Here is a 20,039-nt window from a genome sequence, read left to right as displayed (position 1 = left end):
AATGTGAATTAGCAATGGTCCACTAATGTCTGGCAGTCTGTCTATACAATCTCAATATTATTATTGTACAGTGTAAATAAAGCTATTGCACATATGCCCTTTTGCAATTACTTTATGGAGTATGTCACTACAATTATCATCAGCCTCATCATCATCATCACAACAACATCATCATCATCATCATCACCATCAGCAGCAGCATCATTATCCTCATCATCATTATTCACCCTTTGAACGATTCTGATTTTACAACTACAGCGTGTCTCATGTCCCCAGTGCATCTTAGAAAAAAAGTAACCTAGGTTGGCTTTCCCTGACCCAGTTGTGTCAGCGTTGATCGTACACAGCCTCTCATTTCCCATTAGTCAGTTTAAAAGTTCCCCAACTCTCTCGCTCGCGCTACTAAGCAACGGCTGATATCCGTTTCCTTCGACACTGGGAGAGGGAGTGAAGATGGCGGCGGCCGAATCTGATCGTGAAGTACCGTCTGCGCTGTGTACTGAATTCCTGAATTTCTCTGTCAAAGACACAGCTTCGGTAAGCGACAGTTTTCATATGTGTATATATTTGATGTAATTTTTCTTATCAAAGGGATCAGAGCGCACCAATTTCATCTATCATATTTATTTCCCTATTTTTCCATCTCGATTTGTTTTTCTTCGATGCGATGATGGCCTCGCTAACAGTACGGGAACTTGGCGAACGCTTACTAGCTAGCTAACGTTAACTAGCCTTCTAGAAAATTGCATTTTAGCTAATATATGGAACAGCATAAATGTAAGAATGATTGGATGTGATAATATACCAGATATTTTATATTGAGAGATGTGTCCAGGATTATATATAAAAAAAAAAACTTTAGCTAGCTAGCTACCGGTAACTAGCTAGTGTTTTTCTGAGCTAGCTAGCAAAAGCTAGCTGTTCACTTGGCAGACAAAACAATATTAATTTGCTCGTCTCTGCTGCTGCTGTTGCTGCTGTTGTTGTTGTTGTTGTTGTTGCTGCTGCTGTTGTTAACTCCATAGCTAACACAGCAGTAGCGATCCTGGCAAGCTTGCTAACCAAAACCCCGTAACATTAGTGCTGGGCGATATCTTTCAAATTTATGATTGTATTTGCCGTTATTTTAACTATGGTTTTAAATAATAAAAGTTCCAAATATGCTTAAGTTCTAAATATGACTAGTATGGGACTCTACTCTAGTGTGGCAACACACAAATGAAGTGATTTCAATGGGGCTTTCTCCATTCTGATTGTTTTATACTGTTCGATCTACTTTTCAGTATTTTCATCAATTTCTGCGTTTCCTGCACGTTTGTTATCATTTCCACACTGCCACGTAGGGCTGCATTATAGATATGCATTATGGGCAAACAATCTAGGCCTAGTTTATTGGTGAACTGTTGGAATCATGGAAATATAATTATTATTGTATTTCAATAGTTGGAATATAGTGGGCAGCACTTTGAATACATTGTTGTTTGACATGACAACAAATGACTAAGCCAGGGAGGAATTATTGTGACAGGGTAGGATCCAAAGTGTTGGTCAGTGTTTCCCAGGGGACCGTATACGATGTTACATTACATGTTTTCTCATGTAATTACACTACATGACCAAAATAATGTGGACACCTGCTCGTCGAACATTTCATTCCAAAATCATGGGTATTAACATGGAGTTGAAGCTTAAACAGCCTCCACTCTTCTGGGAAGGCTTTCTACTAGATGTTTGGATTATTGCTGGGGGACTTGCTTCCATTCAGCCATGAGCGTTAGTGAGGTTGGGCACTGCTTTTTTGACACCACAAGTTCTGCAGGCTCTAGTTTTGTCTTATCGTTTATTGTGAGCGGCACGTCTTGCTCTTCAGTGTAATCAGAGGACTGATATAAATACTATGCATGCCAGTCTCTCTTGGCTAAGAGTTGAGGACAGACTGACTGCATCAATTCTTCTTTTTATAAGAAACAATGTTGTTGAAAATCCCAAATTGTTTGCATAGTCAATTTAGACACAACTCTGACACACACACTTACCCCACCAGACATGCTGCCAGGAGGTCTTTTCACAGTCCCCAAATCCAGAACAAGTTCAAGAAAGTGTACAGTATTATATAGAGCCATTGTTGCATGGAACTCCGTTCCATCTCATATTGCTCAAATAAACAGCAAACCTGGTTTAAAAAAAACAGATAAAGCAACACCTCATGGCACAACACCTCTCTCCTATTTGACCTAGATAGTTTGTGTGTATGTATTGATATGTAGGCTACGTGTGCCTTAATTTTTTTTAAATGTATGTAGTTCTGTCTATTAATGTTTTGTATTATGTCATGTTTTGTGTGGACCCCAGGAGGAGTAGCTGCTGCTTTTGCAACAGCTAATAGGGATCCTAATAAAATACCAAAGATGTTGGGTGATTAGGCCTGGCTCGCAGTCGGCTTTCCAATTCATCCCAAAGGTGTTCGATGGGGTTGAGGTCAGGGCTCGCTTTGTACACATGGGCATTGTCATGAGGCGGAAAGCACATTTGACATTTTTAAAGCAAATTTCCTGCAATTCTACACATTTTGCCATGGACTATGTCATGTTTCTTATGCTATCTGAGTGACTTCCCAATCAATGGGGGACCAATGACATGACATTTTTTTGAAATGTTAGATTCTCTCTGACTAGTTTTTATTCTGATCTTATTTTAAAAATATATTACTCCATTATCTTTTCTACATACTTTATATCTGGTTTTAGTCGTTTAAGTTCACACTGAAAATGTTCTACAATCCCGAAAACTATGCAAAACATTTTTTTTATTGTACTTTTTTTGTAGTGGCGGCATGCCGTTGCTAAAATAATATAGGATAAGCACTGCAGTGAGAGAGACGAAGGGATAATTATTTAAATATTTTTTATTGTATTTTGCCCCCTTTTTCTCCCCAATTTCAATCTTGTCTCATTGCTGCAACTCCACAACGGGCTCGGGAGACGAAGGTCGAGTCATGCGTCCTCCGAAACACAAGCGGAGATACAGACTCTAATAAGTCTTCTGTTACATTTCTACATTTTATACGTTGGAGCAGTGCGAGCAAAGTTGATACTTTGTATAATTTCATTGCCTGGTATAACCAAGAGCACAGGCCAGTCTGAGTAGGCTTTGCAGTTGCACGTTCGCTGTCACGCAGCCTCTGAGTGAGAGGAAAATGGAGCACAGCTTCGCGACAGGCATGCTTGCAGCTTTAAAGCAAAGAATGGCATCTCTCTAGCCCAAACGGGTAAAAAAAAAATGACCCATACAGTGGGGGAAAAAATTATTTAGTCAGCCACCAATTGTGCAAGTTCTCCCACATAAAAAGATGAGAGGCCTGTAATTTTCATCATAGGTACACGTCAACTATGACAGACAAAATGAGAAAAAAAAATCCAGAAAATCACATTGTAGGATTTGTAATGAATTTATTTGCAAATTATGGTGGAAAATAAGTATTTGGTCAATAACAAAAGTTTCTCAATACTTTGTTATATACCCTTTGTTGGCAATGACACAGGTCAAACGTTTTCTGTAAGTCTTCACAAGGTTTTCACACACTGTTGCTGGTATTTTGGCCCATTCCTCCATGCAGATCTCCTCTAGAGCAGTGATGTTTGGGGGCTGTCGCTGGGCAACACAGACTTTCAACTCCCTCCAAAGATTTTCTATGGGGTTGAGATCTGGAGACTGGCTAGGCCACTCCAGGATCTTGAAATGCTTCTTACGAAGCCACTCCTTCGTTGCCCGGGCGGTGTATTTGGGATCATTGTCATGCTGAAAGACCCAGCCACGTTTCATCTTCAATGCCCTTGCTGATGGAAGGAGGTTTTCACTCAAAATCTCACGATACATGGCCCCATTCATTCTTTCCTTTACACGGATCAGTCGTCCTGGTCCCTTTTCAGAAAAACAGCCCCAAAGCATGATGTTTCCACCCCCATGCTTCACAGTAGGTATGGTGTTCTTTGGATGCAACTCAGCATTCTTTGTCCTCCAAACACGACGAGTTGAGTTTTTACCAAAAAGTTCTATTTTGGTTTCATCTGACCATATGACATTCTCCCAATCCTCTTCTGGATCATCCAAATGCACTCTAGCAAACTTCAGACGGGCCTGTACATGTACTGGCTTAAGCAGGGGGACACGTCTCGCACTGCAGGATTTGAGTCCCTGGCGGCGTAGTGTGTTACTGATGGTAGGCTTTGTTACTTTGGTCCCAGCTCTCTGCAGGTCATTCACTAGGTCCCCCCGTGTGGTTCTGGGATTTTTGCTCACCGTTCTTGTGATCATTTTGACCCCACAGGGGTGAGATCTTGCGTGGAGCCCCAGATCGAGGGAGATTATCAGTGGTCTTGTATGTCTTCCATTCTCAATTTGTCTGTCATAGTTGACGTGTACCTATGATGAAAATTACAGGCCTCTCTTATCTTTTTAAGTGGGAGAACTTGCACAATTGGTGGCTGACTAAATACTTTTTTCCCCCACTGTATTACCGAAGCTACCTTTTTTCTTCCTGAGCGATTTTGCACACATTTTATATAATTTCACAAACCATGCCGCGGGCTGTTTTTAAACTAATCTCAGGTCGCTAATTATTGGTTTGATAACAAACGTTGTTCAGTCATGTTACCTAGCTAGCTTACAACCTGCTAACTTGACAGTAGGTCTAGGCAAATTTGATTGGCTCAGGAAGAAAGGAAAGGGGTCTTCTGCTCATGAGATGTGCTTCAAAAGTACGATTCATATAGGCCAAAAGTAAACCTAAACTATATTTCTGGTACTCCTTAAATTATGTTTGGTGCCTAATGTTTTTAAAGCTGGGAGCAGTGTTTGTGTGAGAGAGAGAGGGAGACCGAGAGTGAGTGTGTGTGTTAACTGAAGTGAAGAAGGTTTCATGCAGTGTTTTCCCCTTATGCATGTATATTCATTCCTCCAGACAAATCACAGTTAGGCCTTTGCAAATATGAGCAAATCAGCCATTCTATGCAGTATTCTATTATACAGTGTGAAGTTAAATTCAATTGGTGTTGTGTTGAGTAAAAGTGTGAATATCAGTGACAGTGTTTTGTGTAGCACGTGTGTATAACGTTTATAAACGGGAACAAGCATCCGGGGGACGGGGTGAACAGGATGCTAGGCCACTGAATTTGTCCCCCCGTGGTATTGAGATATTCCTCGGTATCGTGATACTTGGCCTGGTATCGTTAGTAAAATGTTAGAATCGTGACAGCACTACAAAGTACTAGGGTAGTGAATTGATGTTAGCTTCAGCTGTAAGTTAGTAAGGAAAGTTGGCCTACAACGCTGGAAGCTACCGGTATCTTCTAACATTGTAAAGTGTTCTAGCCTGTAATGGACATTGTTTTGCGACCTGTAATTAACAGTTGCAATTTCCTACATGCTGCGGTGCATTATTCAAGTCTCTTAACTTCTGTAGGGAGCTAACATGATGCAGCCCAGAGAGTGCAGTGGTTCCTCAGGACATGCTAGAGCTAGCAATGAGTAAGTGGAGCAGGCACGGTGCTCTCGCGTTATAAGGGAACATCGGCTGTGCTGATAGCCAGACTTGGTCCTTTTTCAATCAGAAATTCACTCAGGCTGTTTACCATTGAAAAAAATGGTCAGTTCTGCTTAAGGGGGTGGCTCTCCCATAAATACCAGTGCTGTAGCAGCTGGGTCTGGTCTACTTAGTTCATTGACTGTAATTCAGAGGTACTGTATATAATGACGAGATGGTCTCAGGGGTTGCATTAACACAGAATTCTGTGTTTTTCACACAAAAACTAAAAAGAGAACGCATAAGAAATATCTTTGGAAACTCAGATCTAAAATGCTTCTTAGTTTAATTTCTGCTCGGCATCAGACAAATCTTGTGCTTCAGTTGCACTTCTCCACTCTGAGAATTCACAAACAGGCATCCTATCAGCTACTTTTTTCTGTGTAGCCTACTTTTCTCCAGTAAAATGCAAGATTAACTTTAAGCAAAACATTAGGGAATGTAGCTGGCTACATTCTTTCTATGATAACCATTAGTGGACAGATTGACGGGTGTGGACCCTCTCGCTTCACCTCTTCCTCTCTGACTAAACTAACGTGACCAGCTACTTTTTTTTTTTTTTACTACCACCCTGGTGACCAATTAAAAATCGCTGTTGCACTGCCAAGTCAAAGGGTATTTTGGTCACTGTCTGGAACTCTATAATACCCCCTGCTGGTAGCCATGTATTCTTCTAACAGTAAATTCAATGTCCTACAAAACGTTGCAGTTTTACAAAATGAGGCCTATGCGCACTCACAATGGCAGATGCACATTTTGCACGCTCTTCCTAAAGCTATATCAAATATCTCAGTGGTAAAATAGGTACTTGCTACAGAGCTCAATATTGAGAGGAGAAATAAAAATTATACCTACAGAAAGCAGAGTACCTGTCTTCAACAGTGACAACTGTAGTTTCTTCAAAGGCTTTCCCGCGATATGATTTTGAAATCAGAAAGCCTATGGGCACAAACCCACCGTCGCTGGACCAGACAGGACTGGCAAAAAGTGCTCTTCACTGACGAGTCGCGGTTTTGTCTCACCAAGGGTGATGGTTGGATTTGGGTTTATCGTCGAAGGAATGAGTGTTACACACGAGGCCTGTACTCTGGAGCGGGGTGGAGGATCCGTCAAGACAGGAATGTCAGGGTTCTGCCATGGCCAGCAAAGAGCCCGGATCTCAATCCCATTGAGCACGTCTGGGACCTGTTGGATCGGAGGGTAAGGGCTAGGGCCATTCCCCCCAGAAATGTCCGGGAACTTGCAGGTGCCTTGGTGGAGGAGTGGGGTAACATCTCACAGCAAGAACTGGCAAATCTGGTGCAGTCCATGAGGAGGCGATGCACTGCAGTACTTCATGCAGCTGGTGGCCACACCAGATACTGACTGTTACTTTTGATTTTGACCCCCCCTTTGTTCAGGGACACATTATTCAATTTCTGTTAGTCACATGTCTGTGGAACTTGTTCAGTTTGTCTCAGTTGTTGAATCTTGTTATGTTCATACAAATATTTACACATGTTAAGTTTGCTGAAAATAAACGCAGTTGACAGTGAGAGGACGTTTCTTTTTTTTTGCTGAGTTTAGATAATAATAATAATAATGATATGCCATTTAGCAGACACTTTTATCCAAAGTGACTTAGTCATGTGCACATACATTTTTACGTATGGGTGGTCCCGGGGATCGAACCCACTACCCTGGCGTTACAAGCGCCATGCTCTACCAATTGAGCTACAGAGGACCACATGAGTCATTCAAAAAATCATGTTAAACACTATTATTGCACACAGTTAATGTGAATTGTTAAGCACATTTTTACTCCTGAACATGTTTAGGCTTGCCATAACTAAGGGGTTGAATACTTATTGACTCAAGACATTTCAGCTTTTCATTCTTTAAATTAGTTTGTGAAAATGTAGGAACACATAATTCTGCTTTGACATGTGTAGGCCAGTGATGACAAAAATCTAAATGTATTCCATTTTAAATTCAGGCTGTAACACAACAAAATGTGTGGAAAAAAACAAGGAGTGTGAATATCAATCAATCAATCAATTTTATTTTATATAGCCCTTCTTACATCAGCTAATATCTCGAAGTGCTGTACAGAAACCCAGCCTAAAACCCCAAACAGCTAGTAATGCAGGTGTAAAAGCACGGTATACTTTCAGAAGGCGCTGTAACTAGGTCAAATTCGTACAAGTTGGACCTGGACTGTGTTCACACATGCCACATGCCCTCAAGTCTGAAAGTCTAATAACTGGTTTGTTATAATATTCACGTCTCACTGTTGCCCCCCTCTACACAGAAATGGCTCCAGGTGACTGATCTGTACAAGGAGGTGTACCAGCACCTGGCCCGCTATGTCCCAAAGATCTACTGCCTGGGGCCCAACCTGAACCCCCAGAGTGAAGACCTGCTGGCCCAGATGCTGCTGCAGGCCCCTCTGGAGTGGTACCTTTGTGGGGAGGACCCCTCCACGGGCCTGGCCAAGCTCGAGCAGAACAACCAGCCCTCACAGCTCTGTGGACATGTCTTCAAAGTGGGAGAGCCCACCTACTCATGCAGGTGGGGGTAGTTGAGGTCTCATTCAGACAGACGGAGACGCGCGCACACTCACATACTAGCTGTCCTTTCCTGTGAGTTGGCCAGGTGAATTGGGTCAGGTTGGTCCTGTGTTAAGTCACAGAGGTCAAACCGTAAGCTTCCTGGTAAGCGGTACTGTCTGGATAAGGTCGAGGTCACTTCTGTTTACAGGATCAGCTTGCCAATACTAGTCAATTCCTTACACTCAATTGTGTGTTCAATGGAAAACCATTGCGATGCATACCCATGCTTATTGTACTGCATAGCCTAATTGTACATCCATTCCATGAGTATTGCTGTTTTCATTTTTCCTGAACTCCTCCTTTTGTATTGGCTTTGAGTAACATGGTCACCGGGTCATGTTAACATGGGATCAAGACATGACCTGATGGAACGTTGGAAGACAATGTTAGACACTGGCTGTCCCTCCTGCCTCACTCACAATCAATCTCTCTCCTGCAGGGAATGTGCTGCAGACCCCACCTGTGTGCTGTGTATGCAGTGTTTCCTGGGCAGTGTGCATAAAGAACATCGCTACAGGGTAAGAACGACAACGCAACCTCCACCACACACAAAATGGTTCAGTATTAGCAGACTAGCAGCCTAAACTATGGCTAGGTTTCAGTAGAGGCGCTGTCGTGGAATGAGTAAGTGAGTGGGTGATTGCCATGAGACGGGTCACTCAGTAGCTGCTCTGAATCCAGGCTGAGGATCAGGCAGGCTAATCCCATTTGGGGCTGGCCACTGCTGCCATGTGGGCCTCAGGATGGGTGCACCTAGGCTCCTCAGCTCTTTTTACCCAGAAGTAGGTACAAGTTGCCCCTAAGCACTGATACAGGGTCAGATATATAGTTTTAGTCCTATTAACGGTTAAGGTTGGGGGTAGCGTGAATTGATCCATGGCAAATTTGACCTTGAATGCTGACTCATGCATTCTGGTCTTTCTTACTTGTGTTTGTGTTCTAGAGCATTGTAGAACATTCTAGTTCCGGGCAGCAGATGTACGTATGTCTGTTACAGTTTATGTAGAAGGTTCTAGTTGTTGTCGTCTTCCAAATGTAAATGATCCAGAAGCTTCTCTGTCTGCTGCATATTACTGTGTGTGTGTACACAAGTGTTGACTTGCCTCACATCTCGTCTGCCCTCCAGATGACAACCTCCGGGGGAGGGGGATTCTGTGACTGTGGAGACACAGAGGCCTGGAAGAAGGGCCCTTACTGTCAGAAACATGAGCCCAACATCAGTGACTCCTGTCAGGAGGTGAGCATCTCTTAGCCCCAGCTATATCACGTCTCATTGACATCCAATAACAATACACAGTTCATTCACTGCTGTTGCTCTTACACTCAATATTGCGTTACAAGTTGTTACAGATTGCTAATTGCCACTTTAAAATAGGCTATTTCATTAGATTTAATCATCGTTTGAGTTCGACACTCCCATAGTTATATTTGGCTGATCACAACATTATTTCATTGTCTATTTGCAGGATCCCCTGGCCTACCTCTCAACAGACATGATTGCCCGCTGCTATAATGTCTTCTCCATTGTTCTGAAATATGCCGTGGACATGCTGACCTGGGACAAGGAGGACGAGCTGCCCCCGGGCCTGGAGCCTCCGTACGTATACACACAGGAAGTAATTTCTGATCAGTTTTCACGTTCTTGCTGGTCGTCATGACAACCCGATGATTTCAATCTATAGCCAGTTGACATTTCATGTCTGTCTGTCTTTTTATTTCTCAGAGACCGAAGTGACACCTATTACTGCATGCTCTTCAATGACGAGGTGCACACATACGAGCAAGTCATCTACACCCTCCAGAAGGCGGTCAACTGCACCCAGAAAGAAGCAGTCAGCTTCGCCACAACAGTAGACAGAGATGTGAGTCGTGTGTGTGTAACCTGCAAACCTACGGCATCAATGACTAATGGCTTGATATGTGTGTAATCATTATTTTGTATCTCCTACTATACAGGGAAGGAAATCGGTGCGCTTTGGCGACTTCGCGTTCTGTGAGCAGGCCAAGTCAGTCATTGTGGTGAGTAGCCTGGTCTGGGGAGCTGGATGTATCTCATTGAAATCTCATGAGATGACAGATACCCGCATCCCACCGCTGCCACCAATTAAACCGTTAACAGTCATTTTTCAAGAGTCTATATATTAATCAGTGTGTGTGTGTGCGTGTGCAGAGGAACACGAGTCGTCAGTCCAAGCCCTTGCGGGTCCAGGTAATGCACTCCTCGGTGGTGGCTCACCAGTGCTTCGCTCTCAAAGCCCTCCACTGGCTGGGCCACGTAATAGGATACTCAGGTCAGTCTCCTTCCGCTCTCCTGACTATTAACTTGAGTATTGTCTACCTGCCGTTGGATTCTATTCTCCGTATCCTCTTGAAATATAAAGAACTTAACACAATATTTTATTAAATGCCACTCATAAATGGTTCATTGGGGGGGAAACCCGCGTTTGCGCAAGGGCCCATTGACAGTAGTTGTGTGTGTGTGTGTGTAGATGCTCTGAGGAGGATCCTGTGTCAGGTGGGCCTGGAGAGGGGGCCAGAGGGAGAGAACTCCTCCCTGGTGGACACACTCATGCTCTGTGACTCCAAGATGTGGAAAGGTGAGGAGGAAATGCATCCTTTTAGTTCTTCTGCCAGGTTTGGGAACAATTCCATTTTAATTTCACTCAATAATTTTAAAAAAATCTCATAGATTTTTTTATTTTAATTCACTTTAAGATTTTACTGAATTAGGACGGCATTGACCGACCCCCAACCCTGTCTCCTGCAATGCACATAAAACATAAACAACACTTCCATGAACACTGTTCTGACTCTAACACCCAATTTCCACTCCAGGAGCCAGGAATGTCTACCACCAGCTCTTTATGAGCAGCCTTCTCATGGACCTCAAATACAAGAAGCTGTTTGCTATCCAGTTTGCAAAAGTAAGCCTCTTCTTTTGATCCTTAATATGAAGAGCCAGTATGGCTGCCTATCACAGCTATGTGGGAAGTCATAGTGCATTCTGCATTAGGAGAAGGGCTAATGTCAAACCGCTTCTCCAGCTGACCCCCTTTAATGAGGAACTAATGTGTCAACATCACATCAGCAGGGGCGAGGATTTAGTCCTAATGTACATAAGTGCTAGCTCAATGTTTCTTCTGTGTAAACATACTAGGGATGCAAATTTCGTTCAATTTTGCTGCCGACTAACTGAGCCTCATTACCGGTCAACAAACTGTTCAAAAAAAATAATTAGTAAAATGATGTGACCAACAGAAAATACTATCAGAGGTCTGTATATAATGACGAGATGCTTATGTTTCCGCCCTAACAATGGGAGTCGTCCCAAGGCGGGAAGGCCCAGCATAGGCCCAGAATTAGCCCATAGAAACGCATTGGACTTATTTTGGACAGATTTTGGCGAGAGTTCAACTTCTCGCTTCGCCTCTTCCTCTCTGCATATAAGGACCTGACATTTTTCATTAAGAGCTTAATGGAAACATGCAGCAATAGCAAGCCTGTCGACTTACAGTCAAAAGGCTATAGCATGTCCTGTAATGAAGCAGCTAATAAAACATAATTTTCAAACATTTGCCCAAATGCAATTTGCAGAAAACACAATTCTAAACTGCGCACCTAATGCGAGCAATAGTGTATGTGACAGAGATGAAAATCTCTGTAAGAAACTTAGAAAGAGTGGGTATCTAATAGCAACTACTATGATGGGTTGCTAATATGACTAGGATTGTGCCTTTGGCTTCTGGACAATGAAAGAAAGTTGATATGAAAACTAATAGAACAGCAGAGAAATGCTGGTTGATGGCATGAGGATGTCTTTATAAAAAAATTGCCTCCACATTTCTATGAATGGATTTTCACAAGGTAAGACATGGCTCATTATTTGAAGTGAAGTAAAATGTTCAGGTATAGCTCATATAATTAAAAAGGTAATGTCGGACATTATTCATTCTAATCAGTTAGGTTTTTTTACATGGAAGATACATTGGAGATAATATAAGGCAAGTACTGGAAACAATAGAACACTATGTAAAATCTGGGAAACCAGGCCTGCTATTCATAGCAGACTTCGAAAAGGCATTTGAGAAAGTACGACTGGGGTTTATATATAAATGCCTGGAGCATTTCAATTTTGGAGAATCTCTTATAAAATGGGTTAAAATCATGTATAATAACCCTAGGTGTAAAATAGTAAATAATGGCTATTTCTCCTAAAGTTTTAAACTGTCAAGAGGAGTGAAACAAGGTTGTCCACTATCGTCATATCTATTTATTATGGCCATCGAGATGTTAGCTATTAAAATCAGATCCAACAATAATATCAAAGGATTAGAAATCCAGGGCTTAAAAACAAAAGTGTCATTGTACGCTGATGATTCATGTTTTCTTTTAAATCCACAACTTGAATCCCTCCACAGCCTCATAGAGGATCTAGATACATTTTCTAACCTCTCTGGATTACAACCAAATTATGAAAAATGTACTATATATTACGTATTGGATCGCTAAAAAGTAAAAAAATTACATTACCATGTAGTTTACCAATAAAATGGTCTGATGGAATACATATCCCAAATGAAATAAATGATCTCACTCCAATACATTTGAATAGAAAGTTAGCAAAAATAGATAAGATCTTGCTACCATGGAAAGGTAAATACCTGTCAATTTGTGGAACAATCACCTTGATTAACTCTTTAGTATTATCTCAGTTTACCTATTTGCTTATGTTCTTGCCTACGCCTAGCGAACAGTTTTTAAAATTATATCATCATTATATCAATCATTTTATTTGGAACGGCAAGCCAGACAAAATTAAACGGGCCTATTTATATAATGAATATGAATTCGGAGGACAGAAATGATTAAATATTAAAGCATTAGACCTATCACTAAAAGCTTCAATCATACAAAAGTTATACACTGCTAAAATAAATAAAGGGAACACTAAAATAACACATCCTAGATCTGAATGAATGAAATAATCGTATTAAATACTTTTTTCTTTACATAGTTGAATGTGCTGACAACAAAATCACACAAAAATGATCAATGGAAATCAAATGTATCAACCCATGGAGGTCTGGATTTGGACTCACCCTCGAAGTTAAAGTGGAAAACCACACTACAGGCTGATCCAACTTTGATGTAATGTGCTTAAAACAAGTCAAAATGAGGCTCAGTAGTGTGTGTGGCCTCCACGTGCCTGTATGACCTCCCTACAACGCCTGGGCATGCTCCTGATGAGGTGGCGGATGGTCTCCTGAGGGATCTCCTCCCAGACCTGGACTAAAGCATCCGCCAACTCCTGGACAGTCTGTGGTGCAACGTGGCGTTGGTGGATGGAGCGAGACGTGATGTCCCAGATGTGCTCAATTGGATTCAGATCTGGGGAACGGGCGGGCCAGTCCATAGCATCAATGCCTTCCTCTTGCAGGAACTGCTGACACACTCCAGCCACATGAGGTCTAGCATTGTCTTGCATTAGGAGGAACTCAGGGCCAACCGCACCAGCATATGGTCTCACAAGGGGTCTGAGGATCTCATCTCGGTACCTAATGGCAGTCAGGCTACCTCTGGCGAGCACATGGAGGGCTGTGCGGCCCCCCAAAGAAATGCCACCCCACACCATGACTGACCCATCGCCAAACCGGTCATGCTGGAGGATGTTGCAGGCAGCAGAACGTTCTCCACGGTGTCTCCAGACTCTGTCATGTCTGTCACATGTGCTCAGTGTGAACCTGCTTTCATCTGTGAAGAGCACAGGGCGCCAGTGGCGAATTTGCCAATCTTGGTGTTCTCTGGCAAATGCCAAACGTCCTGCACGGTGTTGGGCTGTAAGCACAACCCCCACCTGTGGACGTCAGGCCCTCATACCACCCTCATGGAGTCTGTTGCTGACCGTTTGAGCAGACGCATGCACATTTGTGGCCTGCTGGAGGTCATTTTGCAGGGCTCTGGCAGTGCTCCTCCTGCTCCTCCTTGCACAAAGGCGGAGGTAGCAGTCCTGCTGCTGGGTTGTTGCCCTCCTACGGCCTCCTCCACGTCTCCTGATGTACTGGCCTGTCTCCTGGTAGCACCTCCATGCTCTGGACACTACGCTGACAGACACAGCAAACCTTCTTGCCACAGCTCGCATTGATGTGCCATCCTGGATGAGCTGCACTACCTGAGCCAATTGTGTGGGTTGTAGACTCCGTCTCATGCTACCACTAGAGTGAAAGCACCGCCAGCATTCAAAAGTGACCAAAACATCAGCCAGGAAGCATAGGAACTGAGAAGTGGTCTGTGGTCACCACCTGCAAAACCAGTCCTTTATTGGGGGTGTCTTGCTAATTGCCTATAGTTTCCACCTGTTGTCTATTCCATTTGCACAACAGCATGTGAAATGTATTGTCAATCAGTGTTGCTTCCTAAGTGGACAGTTTGATTTCACAGAAGTGTGATTGACTTAGAGTTACATTGTGTTGTTTAAGTGTTCCCTTTATTTTTTTGAGCAGTGTACTTAAATCCGAATTGGTTCTCTAGCAAATTAGTAAGATTGTCTCACCCAATGTTCAAGAATGGCCTTATTCAGATTACAACCTCACACTTTCAGTTATTTGAAAAGGAAATAATCTCCCAAATATCACTATTTCTAAAACAAGCCATAGAAAGTTGGTTGCAATTTCAATTTAATCCTCCAGAAACAACAGAACAAATAATGCAACAAATATTGTGGTAAAACCCAAATATACTAATCGAGGTATAATCTTCGTAAATGATATCATCGGTAGGACTGGTGGAGTTATGTCGCACATGCAGCTAACAAAAACATATGGAAATGTCTGCTCTACCCAAAATTACAACCAAATAATTGCAACATTACCGCAAAAATGGAAGAGGAAAGTGGAAGGGGGAAAATGTAAGGAACTTGTCTGTCGGCCTTGCATTAAAGAACATAATTGATTAAAGAAAACTTTGATAAATAACAAAGTATACCAGTTTAATTTAAGGACCAAAGGATTGACAGCCGTCCCATATGGATTGCAAAATAGTTGGGAAGAGGTTTTTGACGTACCGATCCCATGGCATAGTGTTTATGAACTGATACGCAAAATGACGCCGGATTCAAAACTTTCAATGATTATATAAAAATGTTGCTACCAATAGAATGTTATTTATATGAGGGATACAATCTTCCCAGCTCTGCAGATTTTGCTGCAAAGAAACAGAATCATTAGATCATTTGTTTTGGTACTGTCCATTTGTAGCTTGTTTTTGGACACAGGTCCAGGAATGGCTAAAGGATTGCAATATTTACCTGGAGCTAAACCTGCAGATAGCATTACTGGGTGATCTGAAAAGTCAAAGTCAATCGATCAATAATATAATAATACTTTTAGCAAAAATTTTTATTTACAATCTGTAGAAACAATGAGAATAGAAAGGTTCAGAACTTTTTTGTAAAACATCACAGTACAGTTGAAAAATATATGGCAAATAGAAATCCAATATGGATGGTGTTAAGAGATAGGTGGGTGGTGTTGAATGGAGTTGAAGGATGGGACTAATAACAACTAATAACAACAAGATAACTAATAATGTAAGCATACTGTGTCCATAATAAGTATATAGGTTATACAGTGAGGGAAAAAAGTATTTGATCCCCTGCTGATTTTGTACGTTTGCCCACTGACAAAGACATGATCAGTCTATAATTTTAATGGTAGGTTTATTTGAACAGTGAGAGACAGAATAACAACAATGAAATCTAGAAAACACATGTAAAAAATGTTATAAATTGATTTTGCATTTTAATGAGGGAAATAAGTATTTGACCCCTCTGCAAAACATGACTTAGTACTTGGTGGCAAAACCCTTGTTGGCAATCACAGAGGTCAGACGTTTCTTGTAGTTGGCCACCAGGTTTTCACACATCTCAGGAGGGATTTTGTTCCACTCCTCTTTGCAGATCTTCTCCAAGTCATTAAGGTTTCGAGCCTGACGTTTGGCAACTCAAACCTTCAGCTCCCTCCACAGATTTTCTATGGGATTAAGGTCTGGAGACTGGCTAGGCCACTCCAGGACCTTAATGTGCTTCTTCTTGAGCCATTCCTTTGTTGCCTTGGCCGTGTGTTTTGGGTCATTGTCATGCTGGAATACCTATCCACAACCCATTTTCAATGCCCTGGCCGAGGGAAGGAGGTTCTCACTCAAGATTTGACGGTACATGGCCCCGTCCATCGTCCCTTTGATGCGGTGAAGTTGTCCTGTCCCCTTAGCAGAAAAACACCACCAAAGCATAATGTTTCCACCTCCATGTTTGACGGTGGGGATGGTGGTCTTGGGGTCATAAGCAGCATTCCTCCTCCTCCAAACATGGCGAGTTGAGTTGATGCTAAAGAGCTCCATTTTGGTCTCATCTGACCACAACACTTTCACCCAGTTCTCCTCTGAATCATTCAGATGTTCATTGGCAAACTTCAGATGGGCCCGTGTATGTGCTTTCTTGAGCAGGGGGACCATGTGGGCGCTGCAGGTTTCAGTCCTTCACAGCGTAGTGTTACCAATTGTTTTCTTGGTGACTATGGTCCCAGCTGCCTTGAGATCATTGACAAGATCCTCCCGTGTAGTTCTGGGCTGATTCTTCACCGTTCTCATGATCATTGCAACTCCACGAGGTGAGATCTTGCATGGAGCCCCAGACTGAGGGAGATTGACAGTTCTTTTGTGTTTCTTCCATTTGCGAATAATCGCACCAACTGTTGTCACCTTCTCACCAAGCTGCTTGGCGATGGTCTTGTAGCCCATTCCAGCCTTGTGTAGGTCTACAATCTTGTCCCTGACATCCTTGGAGAGCTCTTTGGTCTTGGCCATGGTGGAGAGTTTGGAATCTGATTGATTGATTGCTTCTGTGGACAGGTGTCTCCCTTTAAGAGTGTGCTCCTAATCTCAGCTCGTTACCTGTATAAAAGACACCTGGGAGCCAGAAATCTTTCTGATTGAGAGGGGGTCAAATACTTATTTCCCTCATTAAAATGCAAATCAATTTATAACATTTTTGACATGCGTTTTTCTGGATTTTTTTGTTGTTATTCTGTCTCTCACTGTTCAAATCAACCTACCATTAAAATTATAGACTGATCCTTTCTTTGTCAGTGGGCAAACGTACAAAATCAGCAGGGGATCAAATACTTTTTTCCCTCACTGTAGGTTGAGAGCTTTTGTGAAAGAGCACAGTTAGAAAGATATGGCATATAGAAGAAAACTGGATGGACATCATGAAAATGATTGGAGAGGTTGAGGGTAGAGGAAGTTCAGGAATAAAAACAAACAAAATAGAATTCTTGTAAAATTAACTGTCCATAAAATGTATATAGTATGTATAAGCTGGAAGGCCTAAGCATTGTTGTTCACTAGTTTACTCCAATTAGGGAAGGGGTGGTGGGGTTGGAAAGTAATAAAGGGAAATATATAAAAAAAAGGAAGTGTGTGTGTATGTGTATATTTATGTATATACACTGCTCAAAAAAAATAAAGGGAACACTTAAACAACACAATGTAACTCCAAATCAATCACACTTCTGTGAAATCAAACTGTCCACTTAGGAAGCAACACTGATTGACAATAAATGTCACATGCTGTTGTGCAAATGGAATAGACAACAGGTGGAAATTATAGGCAATTAGCAAGACACCCCCAATAAAGAAGTGGTTCTGCAGGTGGTGACCACAGACCACTTCTCAGTTCCTATGCTTCCTGGCTGATGTTTTGGTCACTTTTGAATGCTGGCGGTGCTTTCACTCTAGTGGTAGCATGAGACGGAGTCTACAACCCACACAAATGGCTCAGGTAGTGCAGCTCATCCAGGATGGCACATCAATGCGAGCTGTGGCAAGAAGGTTTGCTGTGTCTGTCAGCGTAGTGTCCAGAGCATGGAGGCGCTACCAGGAGACAGGCCAGTACATCAGGAGACGTGGAGGAGGCCGTAGGAGGGCAACAACCCAGCAGCAGGACTGCTACCTCCGCCTTTGTGCAAGGAGGAGCAGGAGGAGCACTGCCAGAGCCCTGCAAAATGGCCACAAATGTGCATGTGTCTGCTCAAACGGTCAGCAACAGACTCCATGAGGATGGTATGAGGGCCTGACGTCCACAGGTGGGGGTTGTGCTTACAGCCCAACACCGTGCAGGACGTTTGGCATTTGCCAGAGAACACCAAGATTGGCAAATTCGCCACTGGCGCCCTGTGCTCTTCACAGATGAAAGCAGGTTCACACTGAGCACATGTGACAGACGTGACAGAGTCTGGAGACGCCGTGGAGAACGTTCTGCTGCCTGCAACATCCTCCAGCATGACCGGTTTGGCGGTGGGTCAGTCATGGTGTGGGGTGGCATTTCTTTGGGGGCCGCACAGCCCTCCATGTGCTCGCCAGAGGTAGCCTGACTGCCATTAGGTACCGAAATGAGATCCTCAGACCCCCTTGTGAGACCATATGCTGGTGCGGTTGGCCCTGGGTTCCTCCTAATGCAAGACAATGCTAGACCTCATGTGGCTGGAGTGTGTCAGCAGTTCCTGCAAGAAGAAGGCATTGATGCTATGGACTGGCCCGCCCGTTCCCCAGACCTGAATCCAATTGAGCACATCTGGGACATCATGTCTCGCTCCATCCACCAACGCCACGTTGCACCACAGACTGTCCAGGAGTTGGTGGATGCTTTAGTCAGGGTCTGGGAGGAGATCCCTCAGGAGACCATCCGCCACCTCATCAGGAGCATGCCCAGGCGTTGTAGGGAGGTCATACAGGCACGTGGAGGCCACACACACTACTGAGCCTCATTTTGACTTGTTTTAAGGACATTACATCAAAGTTGGATCAGCCTGTAGTGTGGTTTTCCACTTTAATTTTGAGGGTGACTCCAAATCCAGACCTCCATGGGGTTGATCAATTTGATTTCCATTGATAATTTTTGTGTGATTTTGTTGTCAGCACATTCAACTATGTAAAGAAAAAAGCATTTAATAAGGTTATTTCATTCATTCAGATCTAGGATGTGTTGTTTAAGTGTTCCCTTTATTTATTTGAGCAGTGTATATGTATGTATGTATGTATATGTATATATATATATATATATATATGTATGTATATGTGTGTGTATGTATATATATATATATATATATATATATATATATATATATATATATATATATATATATATATATATCTATATATATATTTATTTATTTATTTGCGAGTAGAAAAAAAACATATGGGGGATTGGAAGTGATGCAGACAATTACATTGATGGAAGTTACAATCTATCTGCAATATTAAAGCTGATCTACCTCCTAAAAAATTTATAAAATCAAAAAATCAAAATCAGGTTTCAAACAATTATATTGCCTCAAGTTCACATTGCAAAGTGATGGGTGATGTAATGGTAGGCAGGCTATAGCCTATGTCTGGGCTTACAAAAGCAAGTTTCACTCCAGTAGCCTACAGGCTTTTTGAGGAGATACAGTGGGGAAAAGTATTTTGTCAGCCACCAATTGTGCAAGTTCTCCCACTTAAAAAGATGAGAGAGGCCTGTAATTTTTAATTAATGAACTGACATTTGACATTTTGTCATTTCTGTGTGGAGTCGGTGTGCCAAAATGAATCAAGGTGAGTCAGTTTAAACTCAGATGCCCTTGTATTTCAACACCCATCTCAAGATGCACATACAGTGGGGGGAAAAAAGTATTTAGTCAGCCACCAATTGTGCAAGTTCTCCCACTTAAAAAGATGAGATGCCTGTAATTTTCATCATAGGTACACGTCAACTATGACAGACAAATTGAGAAAAGAAAATCCAAAAAATCACATTGAAGGATTTTTTTATGAAT

At 42.4% G+C, this 20,039-nt stretch overlaps 1 protein-coding gene across 2 annotated transcripts in view; it reads left to right on the top strand.

Moving 5' to 3' along the window:
• The first annotated feature begins 428 nt into the window (after positions 1-428).
• LOC121569444 (E3 ubiquitin-protein ligase UBR2) overlaps positions 429-20,039 on the top strand; it is a 41,823-nt gene continuing 22,212 nt past the window's right edge. For both annotated transcript variants that reach the window (XM_041880419.2, XM_041880427.2), the window contains exons 1-10: positions 429-537; positions 7,872-8,131; positions 8,612-8,690; positions 9,299-9,409; positions 9,639-9,769; positions 9,896-10,034; positions 10,129-10,191; positions 10,343-10,463; positions 10,662-10,769; positions 11,008-11,096. In XM_041880419.2, coding sequence (XP_041736353.2) covers positions 454-537; positions 7,872-8,131; positions 8,612-8,690; positions 9,299-9,409; positions 9,639-9,769; positions 9,896-10,034; positions 10,129-10,191; positions 10,343-10,463; positions 10,662-10,769; positions 11,008-11,096 — 1,185 coding nt within the window. In that variant the 5' untranslated portion in view covers positions 429-453. The remainder of the gene's footprint in view (positions 538-7,871; positions 8,132-8,611; positions 8,691-9,298; positions 9,410-9,638; positions 9,770-9,895; positions 10,035-10,128; positions 10,192-10,342; positions 10,464-10,661; positions 10,770-11,007; positions 11,097-20,039) is intronic.

The sequence above is a fragment of the Coregonus clupeaformis genome, chromosome 1, assembly GCF_020615455.1.
Source record: "Coregonus clupeaformis isolate EN_2021a chromosome 1, ASM2061545v1, whole genome shotgun sequence".
NCBI lineage: Eukaryota > Metazoa > Chordata > Actinopteri > Salmoniformes > Salmonidae > Coregonus > Coregonus clupeaformis.
The sequence above is the reverse complement of the archived record's forward strand: the minus strand, read 5'-3'. Positions and strand labels throughout refer to the sequence as shown.